Genomic DNA, 24,618 nt, shown 5'->3' with positions numbered 1-24,618 from the left:
TTCCTGTAAACTGTGTTATCTGTGTCTCTTTGGCTTTCTTTCTATCTATCTTCCCAACAACTTGATCAACTTATGGTTCTAGCAAATGCGACAAGACTGAGAATACAATCTGCAGAAAAAATTCTAAATCGAACTTTCGTGAGGAATTAAAGTGTTATAAATACAAAGTTTTCAAGGCAGTTTGTTATTATAGTTTAAAATATTAGTTAAATACTGATTTTAATACTCTACTGAATTTATCAAGATTAACTTCCGCTAAAGTTTAAAGAAAAAAAGTATAATACAACACACATAAAGACGCCTTTAATTAAAAAAAAAAGATGTTGGAAATTAACAATGTGTTTGTAAAAAAACATATTAGCAGGGGTTTTTGTTTTATTCATTTAAACCCCCAGGCAAACCATACATATTAGAAGCTAACAACTATTTTAGGTATAGTGTAATATTATTGTATATTTTTTATAGTTATACAGAAAATAATGAGCAAAAGTTTTGTAAGAAACAAGTTTGGTTTTGAAAATTTTATGCTGAAGAAAATCATTGGATTGGCCCCCTTTTAAGGCTAGAAAACTAAAGAAAAATTTTTGTCAAAGGATTCTGTGATAGCTTACTCATTCTTTTTTTAATAATACAACTCCCATAGTCTGCTTCATCTCGGATTATCTCACAATTTTATTTGTTAACAAACAATTTTCTTAATGACATGAAAAAAATGTACGGTCAAGTGCAAATATGCTTTTTACACAGCATAGGTTTCTTATATTAATACAAAAGTAGATTATTTATAATGGAGGCTTCTATTTTTATGAAACTAATGTTAAAAGGATAAATTAAAAACAAAAAATTTTTAATGTTGATTCACTACTTTGACATAAGTTCGAAAGGCTAAGAAAGTACTATTTGATTTATTCTAGCTTGATTGGCTTATTAGAAAAATTAACGTTAAAAATACTGAAGTCACCTAAATAAAACTTAAGCTCTTGTATTATATTAAAATATCGGTACTTTTTTGCAATTAGTTTTTTCCATCCATTGAATTACTAATCCAGTTAATTTGTAAATAAATCTTGTCCGGAAAGTGGAGTTTTCATATGTTCGGGCCCAAGGTTGAAACGACATCTTACTTTTCAAGGAAGTGTCTACTTTACTAACTATCTTACTATGGTGAATTTATATTACTAATAAACTAAAATTCTTCCCATATAAGACAACAAGGAGACCTATCATGCTGCTACTGTAAGGAATCGATCACGCAAAAATGAATTGTAAAAAAAAAACTTACATCTTGCAGTCATAAAAAACAACTACTTTACCTCATACTAAAAAGTGTGACTTTTGTCAAAAATTGAAGCATTAAGCTATCTAAAATTTGAACAGTACATCTTTAGCTATAAGACAAACACGTACATGTAAGGTAAGTTTATTTATAAGATCAAATGCTTATAAGATATTCATGATTACTTAAAGTGGTTTTACTACTTTAAAAGTTCTTTTTAAAATCTTTTGATCATACTAAGTATTGCTTTTTAAAAAAAGTAATATTTAAATATAAAATGCACCTAAGTACTCTTTCATTAGTGCGGAACGTAACTTTATTATTTAAGTTTGCGATGGATTACAATAAGTTTAGGCTCTATGGATTTCTGAAGGTACCGGCTTGGCAGATCATGTTGTTACTTTTTGTAGAATAAAAAACAAACAATTTTATTATTGACAATACAATAATCTAATACAATAGAGTAGCGCATAAGGTGAAAAAAGTAAACATTGATAATTTTTAAGGCATAGTGTAAGAGGTGAGCACCAAGTATTTTGACAGGATAAACAGAAAGAAACTTAAGGTAAGCATAAAGAGCTATAAACAGAAGCTGTTAATCAGCTACGTGTATGATAGCAAGTTACTGCATACTACCAGTGCTATGAACTAGCAAAAACGATTAATGACTGTGTTAGTGAAGTCATTGCTAACTTTAACCACAAGGATAACAGTGAAGTTTATACTTCTTTATCGTATCCTTAAATAAAAATGTGTGGTTTCCTAGAGAGTTGCTTTGCGTAAGCCATCTGTGAGGTGTTCATGATACTCTGCTTAATTGTTAATGGGCTAAGCTATATATGGCCCTTAGTACCAGCAGCAACAACTGCTTCACGTATTGACGAGAAGTTTTCCATCGTCACAGTACATCTTGATCTATGCCCTTTTCTGCGATTAACCAGATAAATTGTCACCTAAATTTGCATTTACATTAGAACTAATTGTAAGAGAACGCATATGAACCCTACGACAACGTGTCAATTGTAAGTACCATATTTTTATAATAAGTTCATAAAAATGTTGTACTGCTGTTATGCACTTTACTTACTCGTATTTTTAAAAATTATTTTTATGCAATAATTTTAAGAGTAAAGTTTATCTTAACTATAATAAGATGGCTACTATGAGAGACAAGAACTTTAGTTTCAACAAGAAATGTTTACTGAATTCATGATTTAGCCGTTCCTATTTAACAAGAACTCCTCAGCGAAATATAAATGTGACTTCTAAAATTTTTGTGTATGTTTTTAAAAAAAGTCTATAACACACTTACATGTTGTTTTATTTGACTACGCAGAAGTATAATAAAAATCAATCGAAAAAATACACCCCTGTGCTTCATTCGTTCTTCCTTGATAGTGGACCCCTAATAATTACTTTTAGTTTATAAAAGTACATTTAAAATTTTTTATATATACATTAACCTTTGTGCAGTTATTAAATTGAAAAATTTTTTTTGCTGAGTCACTCTTTGCAAAAACTGCTAAATTAATCTTATTAAAATAAAGTCTTTTGGTTTAAGTAAAACACAAATACTACTATAATCAAGAATGTCGATATTACAAGTCCTAAATTTCAGAAAAACGGCGTTTATAAACATTGTTTATCACTTTAATTCATAGAGAACTACTGAAATAAATTGCTTGAAAACAATTTTTACGATTTATGTTATTATTTTTTATCCATTATTGAAGTGAAATTAATGTTATATGTTATCATTTTTTCTCACAGATGTCAAAAAAATTTTTTTTGTCATTTAATAAAAAAGTTTCTTACTATTGAATGTCATACAGATTCACCTTTAAAAATGGATCATGTAAGATTTTGTGATCATAGAAACAAAAATTTTTAAATACTTTTTTTACTTCTAAGTTTTTGTATTCTGCTTAATATTTTATTGAAGCTCTAATTTGTATTGTCAGACTAGTATTTTTTTCAGTTTCTTTCATTTTTCTACTTTTTTTTTTTACTATTGACTAGGAGCATTGTTTCAGAGAAATTAGATTATATTAGATGTTAATTTTTAGTCGACCTTCCTAATAGTTACCCTTGCACTGACTAAAAAAAGTAGCAATGGTTATCGAAAACTGAACCGAATTAAAAATAAAAAAAATATTAAAATTGGTAAGGTTAAACTTACATTTCTTTGTCTAGTATTCACCATACTTGTTATTATTACCGTAACAGCCTGATCATACGGATAACAACAATTACTATCACATAGGTTCTTTATTAAGTTTCGAATTTATAGTTGTAATAATAATCCATGCAACACAGGTTAAAAAATAAATATGGTAAACAAAAACATAAACATTAGTTATAGTATGTGTATTTTAGTTTTAAAAAGTGCCTTAGGCAACTCTTCGATGGAATACTTTCAAAATTGAATAAAAAATAAGGTAAAATAAGGTAAATGTACCAATGCTTGGCCACCACAAAATTGGTCCCAAAGATTGCCCACAATCACAATTTTACGATTCGCATGAATTTTCGCAGCTGTAAAAAATATTTTTATTAATATTCACGCTTGAAAATTATATTAATTTCATTGTTAATAGTTATCTTGATAATACTTTAACCAGGAAGTTAGAAAAAGTGTTTCTATAAAGTGATTTGTGTCAGCTGATCTGGCTTTGGGACATCTGTCAACGTAACTTCACGTTTATTGTGTCCTAATAAATGGCCAAAGTTCATTGCGTATAATTCATACGACTGGCCAGTTATCGGGGCTTGAAGTTTCGGCCACAGGAACAAGTTTCTTTACAGTTGCCAAGAATTTAAACATTTTATCATGTCAAACAATAAATAAAAGCTTTTTTTCTGTGTATGCAAAAATCATTTCTTTTTGGTACAGCTTAAAATAGTGTTATTACTATAAGATAATCCCCATTAGAACTTCAAAATTTACTTTTTTTTATGTTCATCAAGTACTTAAGAAATTGGTCTACTAAGATAGCCAACGTGAGGTGTATTTACCTTACATAACTGAATTTTTTACCGCACTACTTTTGTACATATTTTCTTATTTTTAGAATTGTGAAATAATACGATTATCAATAAAATGCAAAATTAGTTGTTGATGACCTTTTGAAGCAAATCTATTATAGGAAACATGTGGGGAACTTGCGATAATGGTACTGAGGCTGTTGGCTGTGGAAATTCAGAGATGTTCAAAAACTGTGCAGATGTCAATATTGTGACCAGTGTTGCGGGTTTACCACCAATCTTTGCGCAACAGTTAAGCAATCCATTCTTGCTTTACTACAGAGATTACGCATCACCAAGCAATGCATCTCCTTTGATTATTAGGTAACATAAATTTTTTTTTAATGTTATTTGTAAGGTACGTTTAGGGTATGTGATTAAATATTTAGGATAAACACTACACGAATAATATAGCTTAAAAGTTTTCTGATATTTTTGAAAGGTTTTAATTTATTTATTAATGACGTACTAGTTAAATATTCTCACTAAGGCAACCATGACAGTTTGAATACAAATAATTAATTAGCTTCCTACCAATATAGTAGATTATAAGTAGCCATATTCCTAAAAAAATAAGTCATATCGTAATTAACCATGCATCATTTTGAAAAATATCACTTATACAACAGTAATGTAGTTATTTGATCTAATATTGTGATGAGACCTGATATTCTTATTTTTGCTTGAGTTATGAATTTAAATGACTTAGACATAAGTCTTACTGTAAAGCTTAATTTATCGTTATACGTGAGACATAAGTCTGTGTTTTTAGGCATAAAGGCTGGTTAGATACAGATTTGAAAAAATTAAGTCACTAACGAAAAAAAAGACCATTTTTGCGTTAAAGGTACGTAGAAGTAAGTTAAAAAATAGAAATCATGCACAGAGCACTGCATTTATTATCTGTGAGCAAGGCATTTATTAGAGGCTTAGCTAAGTATTTAAATTTATACGAGAAAACTTTTAGGAATGAAGTTCTTTATGCCATGTCCAGCGTCAGGATCTAGTCAAGAAAAAATTCAACGTTACGAAGCAGTGTTACAAAAAAGCGTTACAAAAAACTGTTAGAGAACAAAAAAATAGAGAAAACCAATAACTTTTTTTTACCATGCACTGCCACTACTTTCCTAATCTACACACTACTTGTACGTCTCTTTTTCACTCCCTTTCTTTCTCTTATACAGTACACCACCACATGAGACAGTCATACATGGGCTAACTACTCTCTCTTTTTTTTGCTCACTATACAAGTACTCTACTTTTTTTCTCGGACACATAAATATAAGTATGATAGTAGGACTCCAACCCCCTGCATTCTATTTGTGCCAACCCTATAATACCTTAGCTAAAATGAAAAGTCTTCTCACTTTGTATAAAAAAAAAATCCATGTAAAATTAGAATTGAAGATTTGTAGAACTAACGGCTTTAGATTAATTATCTTAAGAAAATATGTAAAAGTAAATTTTCCATTGTATCTCGTAAACTCCAACGCAGAAGTTCTTTAAATATAAACATGAGGTACACCATCTTTTTAAAATTTAAATGATTAAGCATATGCTAACACTTTGACAAAAACATAATTCTTATTATTATCTAAAATCGATAGCTATTTAAAAAAAAGTAATCTAACTGTTTTTGTTGAAACATTATTTGGTGTATTGTTCATTACAAATTCAGATAAAACTTATTTTAATTATTTTACTGTTTATGATAACATGTAACTATTATAAATAAATAATTATTACCTTCCACATTTTCTAACTATAGCTATTGCACCATAATTGTGCTTCTGCATATAGCTTGGACTGTTGGTGTATAAAAATAATTGTATAGAAAGATTTCCAATTTTCCTCTTTGTTTTAAAATTTTGAGAATCATTAACTGCTCTATTAGTATTTGCATCTGATAACCCTTTATCAAATATATTTTTTTCACTTTTCCAATATTTCAAATAATCAAAATAGATGCATGCAATTACTATATAGGAATGTACACGTATAAATAACTATTAAGTTAATCTTCCCCCATATCATAATAAACTTGAATTCTCGTAATCTGATCAGTAAGTCAGTATGTATTTATAATATTAAGACGCAGTAACTTTTTTCTTCTTTGACAATCTTTGGATGTAACCAGTTCTTTAGTTCAAATCTTCTAGAGAGAACAATAACATATGTATCGTCCAATTAATGAAATAAAATTGTTTACTTAAAATATTTTCTTAGAATAGTAATGTTGTAATTTTTTAGGGTTGACAAATAAATTAAAATTTTATGGAAATCTTGAGTTTGAAACTGTAAGACTAAGACACCCAGCTGTTTATTGCGTGTATGATTTATGAGAATTGTTTCTTAGAAAAATCATTTTAAAATTTCGTTGCTTTGTCTACATTTTTCATTCGATGCTAACTTTAATACTTTTTGGTTATTTGATTTTTCTTTATGATCTAGGTCAAAGTATCAATATGCTCTTTGATAAAATTAACGTTTTTTTTTTTTAAATAATCTACAATAGTAGGTGAACAGTGGCAGTTCTGGCTCAACTGAGCCAAAACCGCCTAGTGCTTGTAGCTTACTTCCCCTCTTTGCCCTCGACATGCGGTAACCATGGCCAAGCTGTGGCACGTATGCTCGAACGGTACGACCACTACTTGAGTACCCCCAAACTGCTGCTGTTACTTAATGAGCCGCCGCATGGACTGCTTGAGCTTAGCAGAATCTTGTACAGCGTATGCAAGTGATAGTTGCATACATATATTTTGTGTTACTATGCTCGAGTGGTCCAAGTACCCCCGGTTGGCTTCAACCTATGAAGACTATACTCGAGTAAATCTGATATATAGGGCCCTCTCGAGAGTTATCATTTGTTCACACTTGATATTTAAACTCTGAAAGTTAAAATCTGAGTTTAAAGCTAAACTCTTTTTGACACAGGTCTACACTTAATATTATTGTCTGTACGATATTACTGGATGGAGAATTTTAAGGAATTTTAGAAAATATAGTAATTAACGAATTTACAAAAAAAAGACGCTCAAAAGATAAGATCTATGTTTATAACTAAACTCTTGTTACCATCCGGGGCATCATTTTATTAATTATTGTATATTAAAATAATCATTCTTCTTAAATTAGATCGTTTCTACATAAATTTAAATTTTGAAATTTCGCGCGCAGCTCCAACTTCAAACTTAGTACTTGATAGTACTACCTATCGCTCGCCAGGTGGCAATTACTAGTCTTTAGCAAAAACCGCAAGTAAGAAAGCGACGTAAGGTGTATAAGACGGACTGTATGACGACTGATTGGGATCGATCCGAGATCCGAGATATGCAAATACGTGTAATGCATACCTCTTAAGCCACTTAATTGACTTAAAATAGTGGTAGTTAACTTAAGTACATAATAAATAAATATCACTGTACCAATACAAGACACTTGTCTATACCTTTTTTCCCTTGAACCTTAAAAAAAAAAAAAAAAACTAGACACCCACTAGTCAACCTGGCGACCAACTCGTCGAGGCCTCTACGAATTACCGCTTAATTGCCGCACCTCTCCGATGAGTTGGATTCCGATGAATCAAATGGAGCCACAATGCCAACAACATCAGAAGCAGTGTCACCATCGTTGTTAGACTTAAAGGGACGGCTCGAGTCACTCGAGAGTGACTCTGATCTCTTCCAATCGCACTTCCCCACTCAAAGTCGTCCAACCCCAACGGCCACTTTTAACACTCTATTTTGCATATATCTTAACTTAAAACTATTGTGAGAATAATATTACTGGATAGGGAGGCTAAGGAAAATAAAAGTTTTGAGTAGCTTACAAGGAAATGAATTTCAACACATTTAAATTATTTTTTTCATTTATATTAAATAAAATTAGTAATGTTTACATTAATGAGAATGCATTCTTAGATTCTAAAAATAAATATATTGAAATTATAAAAAAAAAATGTATTAATATAAAACAGTACATTTTAATAAAACTACTAGTATAATAAGATCATACAAGTCTTATGATTCATGAAAGTTAAGTACACGACATATCTTGTTAGGATGGTCGATCACTTTATTGATCCTCTTTTCTCACAGATTACTTCGAGTGATGAGTCTACATTCATAACAAAACGCATGGGTGATAACTCTATCACTGAAATTGGTAGCAGTGACTGTACCAAATCAATGATTGGTATTGTGTCAGACATATCTGCTAGTGATAAGTGTATGACAGCCGATGGTTTTGCTGTTGTTAAGTCAATCACTTCTATTCACTCAGATACTTCTACGGGTAGTGTATGCCATTCTGCTGTTGTAAGTGCCTCAAATTCATTCATACATAAAAAAATTGGAAACATTGCAGATGCATCCTCAACCGGTACGACCACTGCAATGCAAGATGGTCCTGGAGGCAGGCATTTAAGATCCACTTCGAGGTCTGTTGGCAATAGGAAAACTTGTTTTTAATATTATGCAAGTAGAAAAAAAAATAAGAAAAAACTTACCAATGCAAGGATAGCAGTCGACTTTGACTTCTCTGCTGCTTAAGGTTTCACCGTACTAACCACGGGGCAAAATGGCCGTGAAAGCAGATATTCTATATCTTCTTCGAGGTTTGTTAAAAACATAGAAAAACTTCAGTAGTATCATTAAAGTAAGAGAAAAAAAATTAAAAAAACTTACCAATGCAAGGATAGCAGTCGACTTCGACTACTTCTGCTACTTGTGGTTCTACTTTAATAACCACGGGGCTAAATTGTCTCAGTGATAAAGTTAGTAAATCTCCTTTAAAATCTGTTCAAAAAAATATCACACAACATCATAAAACTCATAAAATAAGATAAATATTCAGTCTAAATGTGTTCACACTAACAAATGCATACCACTTTTCTACAGGGCAAACTTCTGCTGCTTCGACTTCTGTTGAACATATCCCAGTGGGAGCCATATCGAGTCGCGCTTCTTCAAGCATCTGTTCAAATTCATATACCCATGAGTTTGTTGAACATTGTAAAAAAAGCAGTCATGGAGCTAGACTCGGAGAGCAAACTGTTGAATGTACCATCTCTTCTTTTCCTTTCGATGACCAATCATTGATGGCGTCTTCCGTCTCTACCAATTGTAACAGGTCCATGTCACAGAAACGCAGTCCAGATCTTGTTCTGGTTATGCTTGAAGACCTCTCGTACATTCACTTTGGAGGAGTTACTCCAAAAAACGCAGAAAATTATCCCCATTATATGTCCACGAGATGAGACACATATGCATATGCACTCTGACGGTGAAAATTTGTAATATTTAATCAGACAACTTGTTCCCAAGTAAGAGGGGGAAAACTCCACCCTCCTAAATATTTTCTCTACGTGAGAGTTGTGAGTTATAGTGGTGTGAAAAAGGACTATAAAAAGAAAGTTACATTTACAGTCTCACATGGTCCTATTACTTTCTGAACTTTGAAATAGAAAAATTTTCATTGGATAAGAAGTATTAGAAAAGGATAAACTATAGTTCATCTCGTACTTTGTACTAAAGAAATAAAGGAAAAATCTTAGTTAATCTTAGTTAAGTGAACTGGTTACTCTACTATTTAGTGTTAGCGAAGTAGTTCAAAGGTTATTAGGTTCAAAGCAAAGGTGCATACAAGTGAAAAGCGGTTGAAGTGCGTATAAGTAATCAACATTTATAAGGTTAGTAAAACTTCAAGTTAATTTATTTTATTTAACTCTCGCCATTAAAACTATACCGAGAGTTTTGCATGTTTTTACTTTCAAGATAGAAATGATGTTGAGAGTCTTTACCTTCTTTATTACTTTTAGCGTAGAAATGATGTTAAGAGTTTCTTTAAATATATTTTTTCTTCTCTCGGTGCAGAAATGATGTTGAGAGTCTCTTTGAATGTATTTCTTCTTCACTCAGCGTCGAATTTATGTCGAATTCTTTAAATTCCTCTTTTGTGCGTTGCAAGGCCTAACTGTAATTCAAATGTTTAACTTTAATAATTCTTGTATTACAGTTTTCAAATGAATAAGAAGACAAAAGCTTCTGACATCAGGAGGTACCATAAACGACTCCTGTGACGTCTAGCAGTTTAAGCTAGAGATTTTGACGCTATGGCTGACGTAGTAGCTCAAGTTCCACTCCAGGAAGTACCAGCAATAGAGCTGGCAATTGTAAATCAACAAAAGTTGACATCACCTTTAAGGGAAACACCGTGTCAAAAACCTAGATACAGTAAAGGTAAAATTTTTTTTCTGTAAATTTTTCTGTATATTTATGCATATTTTTACAGCATATGTAAGGAATAAGTATTTTTTGCTTATTTTGCATGTTTTTCGTTTTCTTAAAAATTGATCTTGCTGCACTAAACAAAATCGCTGACAGTAATTTTCTTTCAAAAAGAGAACTTTTTAAATGTATTCCTAATCAAAACTATTTGGTAATGAAATTAAGGAAAGTGTATACTACATACAAACCTTAGATAGTAGGAGAATATGACCATGAATTTCAAATTATTCTGCAAACTAGAATAAGCTCACCATTTTTTAAAAACAAAGAATTTTATAATGAATTATTGGATGATGTAAGATGATTTGAATTGTTTATATTTTATAATGGTACATTTTTTTTGCATAATGTCAAAATAGGTAAAGAAATAAATTAAAATTCATTCTGAAATTTTGAGCATTCAATATTTTGTCTAGATAACATTTATTATTTGATACATATTACAATCTTGTAATTTTAATCTCAAAGTAATTTACAAACTCTTATTTATTGGTCCAACTATGGTGAGTACTGTCAAAGCCCAGCCATTTGACAAAAACTCAATTTTCACGTCTTCGAAGGACCTTTTCCACAAGGTAAATATCTGGATTCTTTGTTTTCTGTATGTTATTCGTAGAAACCTCCAGAAATATGTTGATCTTGGTAATCTTTGAGATAACACGTGGTTGTATTTGTTGCTGCTACTCGTATGATAATAAATATTTTCGTTTGGCGTATACCTTTATTTAAATGCTTGTTTAGTTTTGCTCACTTGTACCTTACTGCTAATTTTAAATTTAGGCGTAGACTTACTACTATTTTCACATTTTCTGTTAATTTTCTCCAAAATTAAAATTTCATTTTAATCTACAACATCTTTTGGTTTCAAATTATTTGTTCAGTGTTTTTTATTGTTATAAAATTTAATTTACTTTTTTAACTAATTCAACTATTTACAATTGCCTTGCAAACTTAATTTCCTCCACACCAAATCTTTCAAAGTACAATTGAATTGCTCACACATAGACGCTTTAAGAGTGCTGTGCATTGAGTAAAAATTAATTTTATGTTTCTGCTTCAGATTTAAAGAATGTACATTATACAATTCTTTGCTACAATCAGTTTGCATGTTCACAGGCACCCGTCTTTTTTTTAATATTGAATGCACTGCTGCAATTACTTCTTCACCAGCTTTTTTCTTAACCAGTACAGTCTATGCGTACTTAGAAAAAATATCCATTACAGTGAGCATATACCGATAACCCTTGTTTTCAAGAGCGTCAGGTTGCATCTCTATAAGATCTGCTTGCCAGGTATCGTCTAAGCCATGTATGTTAAATTTTTGGCGAGGATAGTTACGTCTGGCTGCCTTATGGAGTCCCTCAATGATTTTCTCTATGTACTCATTGTCTAGGTTTATGGTTTTTTTATCAGCTTAAATTAATGGAAATGTTTTTAGCAAGTTGTGCATAAAAATCTAAAAGCTATATATTTATTTTTTAAGCTTCTTAGTAATTTCAATCGTGTAATCATAATTTACTGCATCTTCAGACTGTTTTGGTCTTCGAACATTGCACAATCTTTTATTATCTAAGTCATACTGTCCGTTTGCAGTTAGTTTAAATCAAATACCAGGAGGACCTTGGCTACTGCCTTCGGTTTTACCTAGTTTTTGACCGAATACATTGACACTTATTTTGATACTAAAGCAATAATTATATGCAATGTATATGTATTGTTGTATGTGAACGCAGCCGATCCAACATTGATTGCCTGGTTCAAATTCAAAACTTAATCAATAAGGAATATAGGGGGCCTACTACGGTATAGAGAAATGGTTTAAATTAAAATACAAAAAAAATAATACAATAACAAATAGTGATCAAAAATAAATAAAATTAAAAGGAGAGAAAGGTTAATACAATGAATAACTACAAATTAATAAGAAAGAGCCTATGGCATAAGAAACCCAGATTTATTGGCTTGAATCGAGATTACAATTTAAGGACAGATCATACATTAATTGTTTTAATTGTAGTGTATGATGATGTGTGGGTGTGAGGGAAAGAACCTGATGGTGATGACTGCCAAGTCCTGAAGCCCCGCCCCTCCAATCCCGCGCCGATGGGACATGAGCCAATTAGCGACGGAGGTGGGCACGCGCAAGGCTCTAGGGGAAAATGAGGTGCGTGCGACTCTGAAATGTGAAGCTAGATGAGATTTCCACTCAATTCCATCCCTCGACGGAACAGGCTCCCCCCGTTGCGAGACTGTGCGGGAAAAATAGTAGTGTTTGTGTGTAGTCGTGTAGTATGTGTATACATAGATCAACATTTGTTATGCAGATTCCAGCAATGGGCATAGATCGGTGATGTTCCTTTCGTAGATTCCTGTTTTGGTTTTTAACTTGACGACTCTAATGACACCATCGCTTCCCGGATGAACCTCCATGACTACTGCCAGTGGCCAATGATTATTTGGTTGATTCTTCTCAATTAGAATGACGACAGATCCGACCCTGATCTTGCCCTTGTCTTTAAGCCATTTTGTTCGCTTCTGTAGCTCATGGAGGTATTCAGAATGCCACCGCTTTTAAAAGTCCTGCCACGCCTTCACAATGAATTTCCATGCAGGAAGTCGGTTATCTGAAATGGAAGTCAAATCGTGATCAGGCAACATCGTACGTGGATGGTTAACAAGAAAGTACGTGGGAGTCAGGGTGGCTGGGTCATTTGGATCGCTTGACATGGAGCTAATGAGACGCGAATTTAGAATTGATTCTTTTTCGATGCAGAGGATGTTAGGCTGTTCCAAAGTGAGTACTTGCTTTCCTATGACTCGCTTTAAGTGATGCTTAAATGATTTAATGGCGGACTCCCATATCCCTTCAAAGTGTGGTGATGCTGGTGGATTATAGTGACAATTGATGTTATGTGCTTCGGTGTAATTGTTGATTTTATCGCAGAACGACGCTGAATGGATGAGATTGTAAATTTCACGCAGCTCGTTGTTTGCCCCTACAAAATTAGTCCCGTTATCCAAATACACATGGGATGAAATTCCTTTACGCTTTATGAACCTTTTAAAGGCTCCTATAAATCCTTCGGTTGTCATATCGCTCGCTATCTCGATGTGGACTGACTCGGTGGGCATGCAAATAAACACACAACCGTACGCGGGCAAAATTACGCAATTCCTAAATTTTTTCTCCTTTATGTTGATGGGACCAAAGTAATCTACTCCTATGTGTTCAAAAACCGAAGCTTGTTGTATGCGCGCCTGGGGTAAATTGCCTATTTTCACTTGTAGGGTCACTGGTCTATATCTAATGCACGTAACACAGCGTCTAACAACACGCCTAACCTGATTTTTTTCATCTATCAACTAAAAACGTTGACAAATCTTACACAACACCCCTTGAATTCCCGCATGCAAAAAAGAGTGATGAACCTCCCTTATGATGAGATCGGTTACGTAATGGTACGATGGTAGCAGTATCGGGTATTTCTGTCGGTCGGAGATCTTTGCACGTCGCAGCCAGCCTCCTACTCGCAACAAACCATTTGCATCTATAAAGGGATCAAACGCAGCTAACTTCGTATTCTTCGTACTTCCTGTTTTCTCGATTTGAGTTATCTCCCTTTTGAATTGCTCTTGCTGTATGAGCTTAAGTAATCGAATCTCTGCTCTGGTTCTCTCGGTGATTGATGGTGGACGTCAAATTCGATCGGTAGAAAAACGCCAGCGAAGACAATACGATATGGAATTAATTAACGCAAAGTAAGACGACTGACGCTTGTAGAAGGGTTCAATTGGAGACGATTCCTGAAACGATAAATTTGAAACAACTGGCGTCACCGATTACGAAGGTTCCATTGTCAACATCAAGCAAGTGGACGCCTTTAATTCAGGTAAACTGACAATAATACTTCTCTCTATGTTGGGCCACTCTTTCTTTAAACTGTACAACCAAGGCATTCCATTGTTCTATTGCCTGTTCCTAAGGAATTCAGCCGGATTCTGGCCTTTAGATAGGACATCGGCAAAGTTGTTTTTGCTAGCCACATGACGCCACTCCACTGATGCAGCTAGTTCTTGAATTTCAGCGACCCGATTTCCTTCGAAGACCTTAAGAGCCTGGGGTGGTTTCTTGATCCACTGCAGCACGATTTCAGAATCTGACCAAAATACCACCTTCCTTATCGAAAACTGAGAGGATTCTCTGCACTCCTTGAACAACCAAACCAGCGTCAACGCACCGCACAATTCAAGCCAGAAAATTGTTGTTTGTTTGACTGAAGTGACGCGAGATTTGGAACAAGCCAACTGAACTAGAATTTGTCCAGACCTATCTACTGATTGAACGTACAAGCAAGCCCCATATCCTCGCTGACTCGCGTTACAAAACCCATGCAATTCAATTGTCACTGCCTGTTGCAAGAGAAGGTGTCTTGGAAATGAAACTTCCTCCAACAATTGAATCTGCTCTGCAAACGTGGTCCACTTAGTACAAAATTTCTGGGGCACGGATTCGTCCCAACTGACCTTTGCCTTCCAAAATTCCTGGATAATTAACTTTGCTATAAATACTACCGGCCCTAACAATCCTAAGGGATCAAAAATTTTTGCGATTTCGGATAGAATGACTCGTTTAGTGACGGTTCGGGGCATTTCTATTTGTTTTACTATATATGAAAAGCAGTCTAATTGGGAATCCCAAGATGATATACCTAAAGTTTCAACTGTCGGATCCCCCTCTGCTAAGCTATCCATTTTAAAAACCTTCCCCTCTGAATCGTCAAGTGCGTGAGCGTGATTGGAGGCCCATTTTCTGATAGAAAAACCCCTGCGAGCTAATAATTAAATTAACTTATCCCTAATCTGCAAAATCTCCTGTAACGAATTCGCCCCAGTAAGTAGATCATCTACATCAAAATCCCGCTTTAAGATAACACTAGCCCTAGGAAACCTTGCCCTTTCATCCTCTGCTAACTGATGAATCGTCCTAATTGCTAGAAAAGGAGCAGACGACACTCCAAAGGTAACAGTGTTCAGCTCGTCAGTCTCAATTCTACCCTGATGTACCAATAGAATTCGTTGGTACGACCGGTTCCAAAGATCTACTAAAATCTGTTTATACATTTTCTCTATGTTTACAGTAATGACGTAAGTATAAGCGCGAAACCTGAGAAGGTGGTTGAAAAGTTTTGGTTGAATTGTAGGGCTCACCATGAGCACGTCATTCAGCGAGAGATTTTCATCGGTCTTGGAAGACGCATTGAAGACTACGCGAGTCTTTGTTGTGATACTAGATGGTTTGACAACGGCATGATGGGGCATACAATATCCCCCGGCACCCTCATCTTCTGTCAATGTCATGTGACCTTAGTCTATATATTCTTGCATAATCTTGGTGTATTCGAATTGAAGATTGGGGTTTGCTCTAAATCGGTGTTGCATAGCCTGCAATTGTCGAAACGCTTTCGACCGTGAATCTCCGAGTTGAGGATCTACTTCTCTGAAGGGTAACCTCACCATGTATCTGCCGCTTGAAGTACGCTTAACATTTCTGACATAATGTTCTTCGCATGCTCTCTCCTCAAAAGAATACGCCAATCTACTTCCAATCTTCTCCAATTCCCAAAACCTGGTCAATTGTGTGTCCAACTCCACTATACTGCAGGTAACTTTGGCCTCACTGTCTTGATTCGTTCCCCCAACAATAACTTAACCTAACTGTGTTTTCTGGAGGTATACGTCGTATTGATCTCGAGACAAATGGACCTGGCCAATGGACAAAAAGGACAAGGCTTCTCCTGAGCCTATAAGAATGTTGACTGGACAGGGAATATGGAATTGGGGATCAGCCAATTGGATTCCTTTGGGAAGGTCAACTATCTCTCGTGGAAATGGTTTACTTGGGATCGCACTAGTTATAATTGGAATGACAAGACAATCTAATACCCTATGAAATTCATTAAGACACGAATGAACCTTGATTTGAATGCTACCCTTCGAGCTAGTGCCAGCACCCCCAAATTCCTTGATAGGCATCACCTGATTCTACACTGGAAGTCGTAACCGTTGAACGAATTTTTTGGTTATGAAGTGGTTTGTTGAGCAGGTGTCTAGCTAAGCACGACCCTTGATGAACTTCTCCCGATTCGATTTGACATGAACAACAGCACTCATTAACAGTTGAGATGTACGAGCTCGGGAAACAGCGCTAAAGACGTCAAAACCTAGTCACGCCAATGACGCACCACCTCCACCATTACTCGCTAGATTTTCGGTGGACTTGGCTGGATTCTGGAACCATCTTGGATCTGTGTGGAGCAAAGTGTTGTGATATCGATCGCAGCGCTTACAATGACCTTACGTACATTTACCCCCATGGGATCGCAAGGAATTGAAACACAATCGGTGAGACCTGACAAAATCCCAACGACCTTGGACTGGCAAGTTATTGAACGCTGGGCATCGAAACAATGAATGCTGCTCGTTACACTGTACACAAGACGTCTCAGATCTTGTTACTAAGACGCGCCCACCATCGTTCGTCTTTCACGCCTTTCATGTCTCGGAGTCCTGCTTGGCCATCGATTTTCCAGCTGTTAACTCACTGCCCCACGGAACGTCAGTCTCCATGGTGTAAAGCCTGGAGCCAACTACATCTATAAACCTGTAAAATTGTTCAAGAGTTGGAAGCTCGTCTACCCCTAGTGAATACTCCCACTTTCGCCTAATATAAGGGGGCAAAGCTCTCTCTAACAACCTAAAAATCATACGTGGAGACTTCTGCACACCTAACGATTCGAGAGTATTCAAATGCTGCTTGATATCATCCACCATCTTCGAGAGATCTTCGGATGTAGCAGATTGAAGAGGACCAATATCGAAAATGGCGTAAAGATGTTTTGATACCAGAATACGTTTTCACTCGTACGACTCGATAAGTGTTTTTCAAGCGACGCTGTAATTTCTCTCACTAACGTCATTAATCGCAATCTTTTTCAACGCCTCACCCTGTAACGTGTTCCTTAAGTACATGAACTTAACGATATCATCTATATCATTACGCATGTGGATCATAGTGTGGAACGAGTTTTTGTAAGACAGCCATTTTTCATGGCCACCACTAAACTTAAGGAGTTCTGCTACCGGTAGCTTTAAGAGCTGTTGCTTCTCGATAATAGTCGAATGACTCATAGGGGCTCCTACATTTAATGCTCCAATGCCTCCATTTTCCATTCGTGCAACCCTTCCCGCAAGATTATAATAATCCTGAGAGACGTCTGCCCACCCCTTCGCTTCTACAGCCCTTTTTTGTTCTACACACATCGCATCTGTCAGATCTTCAATCGCTTGAAACCTCCTAGTCAAATATTCTAGTCTCAACTTCGCATTCGTGCTATCTACATTGCCCTCCGTGATCAACTTGTCTAAACCCTTGAGCCAAAACGTAAACAGATTGATCTTGACCACTACTTCTGACTGCCCCTGTTTGGTATCCTTGCCGTCGTTGGTCATGGTTATGATTAAAGTTGAATCAAACAGTACAGGGTTTCCTTACAATAAGTCAATGACAACGATACCCTATTCTTACATGACTAAAACGCTTGACGCAAATTAAAGGATCCTGTTGATCGTGAACGCTCAATCAAATTCAATAAAGTACACAATTTCAATGAACTGGATATAAGATTAATCGTTATCAACTAAAATTAAACAAGGAACCTTTGCAGTTAACCAATGAATATCTTAATGCTTACTCTTGAATAAAATAACTTAATTGTAAATGGACCAAACTAAACTTGATTGAGTGGGGCACAAAGGGCTTTAAATTATAATTATGCGCTAACACTTATTACTATTATATGTTATCAGTATCAGCAAAGAATAGGACTGAATCAAAGTCACTTATCTGAAGTAACTTAAAGATAGGCAGGCTGTGGCCACTGGGAGATAGGTGTCTGGTAAAGTAATAATGTCTTGTCAATGAAGAAATGGTCCTGCTACTTGACGACTATTGATATGGATGATACGGTGTGGAGTTCGACCTCACAGGAGGCACCGAAAAGTTGTGTGTGAACACAGCCGATCAAACATGGATTGCCTGGTTTAAATTCAAAACTTAATCAATAAGAAATATAGGGGGACTACTACGGTATAGAGAAATGGATTAAGTTAAAATACAAAAAAAAAAAATACAAAAACAAATAGTGATCAAAAATTAACAAAATTAAAAGGGGGGGAAGGTTAACACAATTAATAACCACGAATTAACGGGAAAAAGCCTTTGGCATAAAAAAACCCAGATTTATTGGCACGAATTAAGATTACAATTAAAGAACAAATCATACATTAATTATTTTAATTGTAGTGTGTGATGGTGTGTGTGTGTGAGGGAAAGAACCTGATGGTGATGGCTCCCAACGCTTACGAGTTTAAGGTCCAGAAACAATGGACAAATGATTTACGAACCGGCGGGCCATGCGCAGTCGCACGAGTCAGTGCAAGGCTGGTGAAAGCGGGCCGACGCCCGGAAGACGAAATTAGCTACCACTTGCGGCAGCTCAGCAACAATAGTTGTTGCGAGTGACAAATTCGGGTGGGGATCCTGATACCAAAACGAGAATTGGGATTGAATGGGTGAGACGTAGCGTGATGACAGCGGGATGACGATATGCACTGAGTATGGTGTCACAGATGTGTGATTGGTATAATAGACGTATGATTTATGTATGTAGTGGTGTAATTGAATGCAGATGGATGAAGAGAATTCAACCACGGTGATGATGGATGTGCAAGGTCGTGCAAGATGAGGTGCGGATGATAATGAGAGTTAGTGGACGTGAAAGGGCTGAAGGTAGATTTTACACGAGGATGCGCGAGGGAGAGAGATATGTAATGAGCGAGGGGGCGATGTAACAGACGTACACGTGCGTGAGGTGAGGAGGACAAGCCCAAATGATTATGAGAATTATGACCTTGAATACGGAAGGAAAAGATAGCACGAGTGAGATGAAAGAGTTCAGGTGGCGGTGAGGACGAGCAAGAGATGGATGGATAAACGATGACAAAAAAATGATAATGAGAGATGTAGGGGCCCTGAACTAGCACGAGGTGTGATTAATAAGAGATATGACAGTGCAAGGAGCAAGTCATGAAAGAATAAGGCGTAGGTCAAGTTAATGTATAAAAGATGAGGATGAAATAGAGCTTAATGAATGGTAAATAAAGACTTAACGTTTCGACGACGATGTCCTGAGTCCTGGGGCTCGATGACAGTGGCAAAATCTCCTGCTGACGGTGCAAACTGCAAGTGGTAAAAAAACACTAAGCATAAAGATGCTTTCAATTTGACAGGCCAAGCAAGAGGGAGCGTGCAAGTGAAGCGTAACTGCCAAGTCTTGAAGCCCTGCCCCTCCAATCCCGCGCTGATGGGACATGCGCGCAAGGCTTGAGGGGAAAATGGGGTGCATGCGACTCTGAAACGTGAAACTAGATGAGATTTCCGCTCAATTCCATCCCTCGACATAACATGTATATATATATATATATATCCTCCCTTGCGAAGCTCTTCGATGCTTGATATAGTTTCATTGTCATAACTAGTATTTGTGACTGACTTTTTAGCTATCAACAAGCGTAAGCGATCTTCGTACTTATGAGAATTATAACACTGTGTATAATCTTCTTGCTGTGTTATTTAAGCAGTCTTGTAATCAGATAGCAACGATCCACCTTTTTTACAAACCGTGTAATCAAACATTGGAGCAATCATTTTATAAAACTTATGACTATTATAAGTTTGTATAGCTCCATTTTTTACAACTGTTTTTTCTGTGAACATATAAAATTTTCAATAGTAAGCAGTATTTTTTTAAATCCTCCTATGTCACTAGAGATTCATTTGGATGCTTTTTAATAAGTAGCTCTCTTGATTCCTGAGTCATTGGATACTTTAACTCATCTATTTTGATATGATTATGTTCAAAGTCTAGTCGCAAATTGCCAAGCTTGTACATCTTGTTTTCTTCTTGTACTCCATAATTTAATTCTACTTAATCTATCTAAATCTGATAAGGTTCTTGTAGATAAAAATTTTTTGATGAGTTTTTACTGATTTAAACGAAATCACGAAGTGGATAGTATCATTTAAATTGTTATCATCATCATCATCATCATCATCATCATCACCATCATCATCATCATCATCATCATCATTATTATCATTATCATCATCATCATTATAATCACCGTCATTATAATTATCATCATCATCATAATCATCATCATCATAATCATCATCATCATAATCATCATCATTATCATAATCATCATTATCATCATCATAATGATTATCATCATCATAATTATCATGACCATTATCATCATTATCAACATCATCGTCATCATCATCATCATCATCATCATTTTCATCATCGTCGTCGTCGTCGTCGTCGTCGTCTTCATCATTATCATCATCATCATCATCATCATCATCATCATCACTTTTACTAATCGCAGACTCAAATGTTCAATTACTTTTACTGAATTTTTCTCTGTTTTTTTGTTGATTTAATTTATCAATTCTATTTTTTTGCTTCATCGTTTTTTTCTATAAAAATAATTGTGAGTAACAAAGTTATTACTAATACTTTTTTATGTTTTTGTTCCAGCAGCAATTTCTATTAGAGGGTCTGTTATTGGTTTAAAAGTTTTCTTTTTAAAAGTTAGCACTTTTACAGCCTCTTTTCACCCAAACTTCAACAGTCTATACTTTTCTTTAACTGCCTCTCACACCTTCACTAACTGACGTAGAACGTCTTTCCCTTGTTGATACATGATGATGCTCCAATGTCTTGCAACAGACTGTTATGATTGCGCTGAGTATGTTCTAAATGTACAGAAAAATTATCAAAGCCTTTTTAATAGCGGCCATTGCATAATTGCCTTTCCCTGTTTATGACAACGAATTCAGGTTTATCATCATTCCAGCAATGAGAGCATAGACGTTTAAATTAATTGTATGTCATGTCTAAGTTTATATGATAATCATTTACATGTTTCAAACTTAGCAGCCCAAATTTTTATGTTCCCCCATACAAAATAAAGCTTTTAAATTATCTTATTTTTCATAAGCTATATTATCGAAAATTATTATAGAATTTGGTAAAGCATCATGTGGTAAGACTACAGTGTCATGTTTGCTACATTGTAAGTATTTTACACCCTCTACAGGCTCCAATAGTTCTTTTAAAAACTTGTACCTTGGTTGGTGTAGCGACTTTCAATACACGTACACATTTTTAAACTTAACTTCATTGGGATGCACGGTTAAAGTCAATAAGCTATTAGTTTTACCGCAATTAGATGGACCGCAAAAAACAGTGCGAATACTATTGGGGAGTAGTTCACCATGTCAATTTGAACGCTTTTCTTCTTTTACAATAGCCTTGAAATTCGGAACTTTTAATTTCATGGATTGCTCTTTAAATTCCATGTCTACACAGTATGAATAATTTTTCTAAACTAATCTTTAATGACATGGTACAACGTTTGTATAGTTTGAGCTCTTTATTTGTCAATAAATTTTTTTACTATGAATACACTATTTATTTTCTCGAATGCTTAGACATGATCCAACCTCTGAAGACTTATCATCATCAGAAGTTGTAAAAGAGGACATGGTCTCGTAAATAAAATTATGAATTTTTTACCAGTAGATCCTCATTTGTCGGGCTATTAGTGCTGCGGTCCAGATACTAAGCTCTCTAAGCGTCGTTCAAGCTCGAGGCAATCCAGGGGTAAATTTACTAGACGCAGCATGCAAAGAGCATAATGTAGCGTATTCAAAAAATCGACAAGATGTAAAAGCCAGACATGAAGAAGACAAAATTTTAGCTGAGACGGTATAGCAAAGAGTTAAAGCTATTTATTCAAGTATTGGTAAAAGAAAAGCAGCTGCCCTGGTGACTGGCGCTATGAAGGTTAGAAGTGAATTTGGTATGGGGTTGGAGCAAAAGAGAAAACGGAGTATTAAAAAAAGGAAAAGAAGGATGGGTAGGTCAAAGAAAAAACAACGCAAAGCTCTAAGTGCAAATATTAGGGCTGCCTCGCAAGTCATGAATACTTAAAGCAACAGTCCTCGAGATGTCATTAATTGTGCTTTAAAAGGTGCTCGTAATGCAGTTAAAAAGTCAAGAGATATAAAAGTTTGGTACGATTTTGCGTATTTTACGCCTTCCTACTCAAATTGTTAGAGCTTTACCTTTGATTCTCTTGTTTGCTGGCTTAAGTGCAACTGGTGCTATAGCCAATCGAATAGCTGGAATTATGAATAGCATGAATGCTGCTAAGTCATCTAAAAAGTAGCTAGCAGAACGTTAGAGATATAATTAAACCATGGAAGTTATCAACCTCGGAAAAGGTCTTTATCTCAAACCACATTAAACTGAATAAGGAATTTATTAAAAGCCATATACTGGAAAAGGTTTTAAAAGAAAAGAAAATTAAAAAAAAAAAAGTTTAAGGAAATAGAATTACCTAATCAAGCTCTGACTCACAGTTTACCTGCTGCCTGTTCATGGTTTTGTAAAACAGCTATAGTAAATTTTGATGATAACAGCAGTTCTGGAACTTACTGGGTGGCTGATCGGAAACGTGGTAATAATGTTGTGTACCTTGACGGTTTTGGAAATCTGCAGCCACCTACTGCCATAATGTTGTATCTTGAAGTTAGTAAAGTGAAATATAATCATAAGTATACGAGAATATCAAAAATTTAATTCCTACAACTGCGGTCATTTGTGCTTAAAGTTTTTTTATAACAAATATAACTCTCTTATATGTAGAGAAACCACTCAGTTACACTTCAACAATCGTGGAAAAAACATTTACTCTTAGCCTTCCTGGTACATCTTCTGTTTAATGAGCACAATATTTTCCACCGATTAAATTATCACCAAAACACAACTACGTTCTTGGCTTCGTAAGACTGTTGTTATTTAACTTTGTCTTGAATATTGATAAAATCTGTAATAAATTTTATGTCGGCAATCAAGTTATTGTGTTAAAAACAGGCAGTTATGAGATTGAAGATATTAGATCATTCTTAATCAAAGTATTACAACCTCGCAAAATAATTCTCGATATCAAGCGAAACAGTAATATGCTTTAAAGTGTTATGAAGTGTAGTCATACTATTGATTTTAGACGTAAAGATTCTATAGGCAGTCTGTAAGGTTTTACTTAGAGAGTTCTATAATATAATACCTTTCATATTGTAGACTTAGCTGTAGCTATTTTTAAAATAAACGCATTAAGAATTAAATGTAACATCACAAGTAGACTTTACATAAGCAGTCATAAAGTACACACGATTCATTAATTTTTTCCCACTGTACCACCCGGATATAAGATTATTGAAGTTCCTTCACAAATAATTTATTTACCGATCGTTGGAGGTTTCGATAATCATATACAACTACGCATTGTAGATCAGGATGGTGATTTAGTAAATTTTCGTGGAAAAGTTAAAACTATCAAATTGCAAATAAGACCCTCTTCATAGTGGGTGTCATCTATCATCAGATAAATCATACAGGCGGCTCGGTATGTGCTTCGGCACTCAGTCAACAACGAGCTCTCAAACCGTTCAGACGTCAGAAAAAAAATTTTATCAAATCATCGAGACATCCAAGAAAAATGATTGACACGTCAAAAACTAACTCATCAAAACATACTGTTTATAAAAAGTCTTAGTCTAAAAATAAAAAGCCCTGGTGGGAACTAAATTGGATATTTTTTTGTTGTATACAGAATGGACGAGATTTCAAATATTTAGTCTCCAGTCACATTTGACAAATCAATTGCGCACTATGAAATTCATGCTCATCAGCCGTATGCATCATTAAGATATGGCAAAAGCGATGAAATTAGCATTTCAATTCAACATCAAGACTTGTGTTCTTTACAATCCAGAAGTTCTTTACGTGTTTACGAAAGTTCGATTAAAGCAGATGAAAATACAGTGGTTACAAACAA

The 24,618-nt window shown here is 34.9% G+C and overlaps 1 protein-coding gene across 2 annotated transcripts in view; it reads left to right on the top strand.

The window, feature by feature from the left end:
* LOC106647071 (uncharacterized) overlaps positions 1 to 24,618 on the top strand; it is a 1,322,627-nt gene that overhangs the window by 721,007 nt on the left and 577,002 nt on the right. For both annotated transcript variants that reach the window (XM_089597593.1, XM_089597594.1), the window contains one exon: positions 4,423 to 4,624. In XM_089597593.1, coding sequence (XP_089453719.1) covers positions 4,423 to 4,624 — 202 coding nt within the window. The remainder of the gene's footprint in view (positions 1 to 4,422; positions 4,625 to 24,618) is intronic.

This window comes from Copidosoma floridanum, unplaced genomic scaffold (genome assembly GCF_036245765.1).
Source record: "Copidosoma floridanum isolate Cflo_tuat_1 unplaced genomic scaffold, Cflo_Japanese_pri ptg000034l, whole genome shotgun sequence".
Lineage (NCBI taxonomy): Eukaryota > Metazoa > Arthropoda > Insecta > Hymenoptera > Encyrtidae > Copidosoma > Copidosoma floridanum.
The sequence above is the reverse complement of the archived record's forward strand: the minus strand, read 5'-3'. Positions and strand labels throughout refer to the sequence as shown.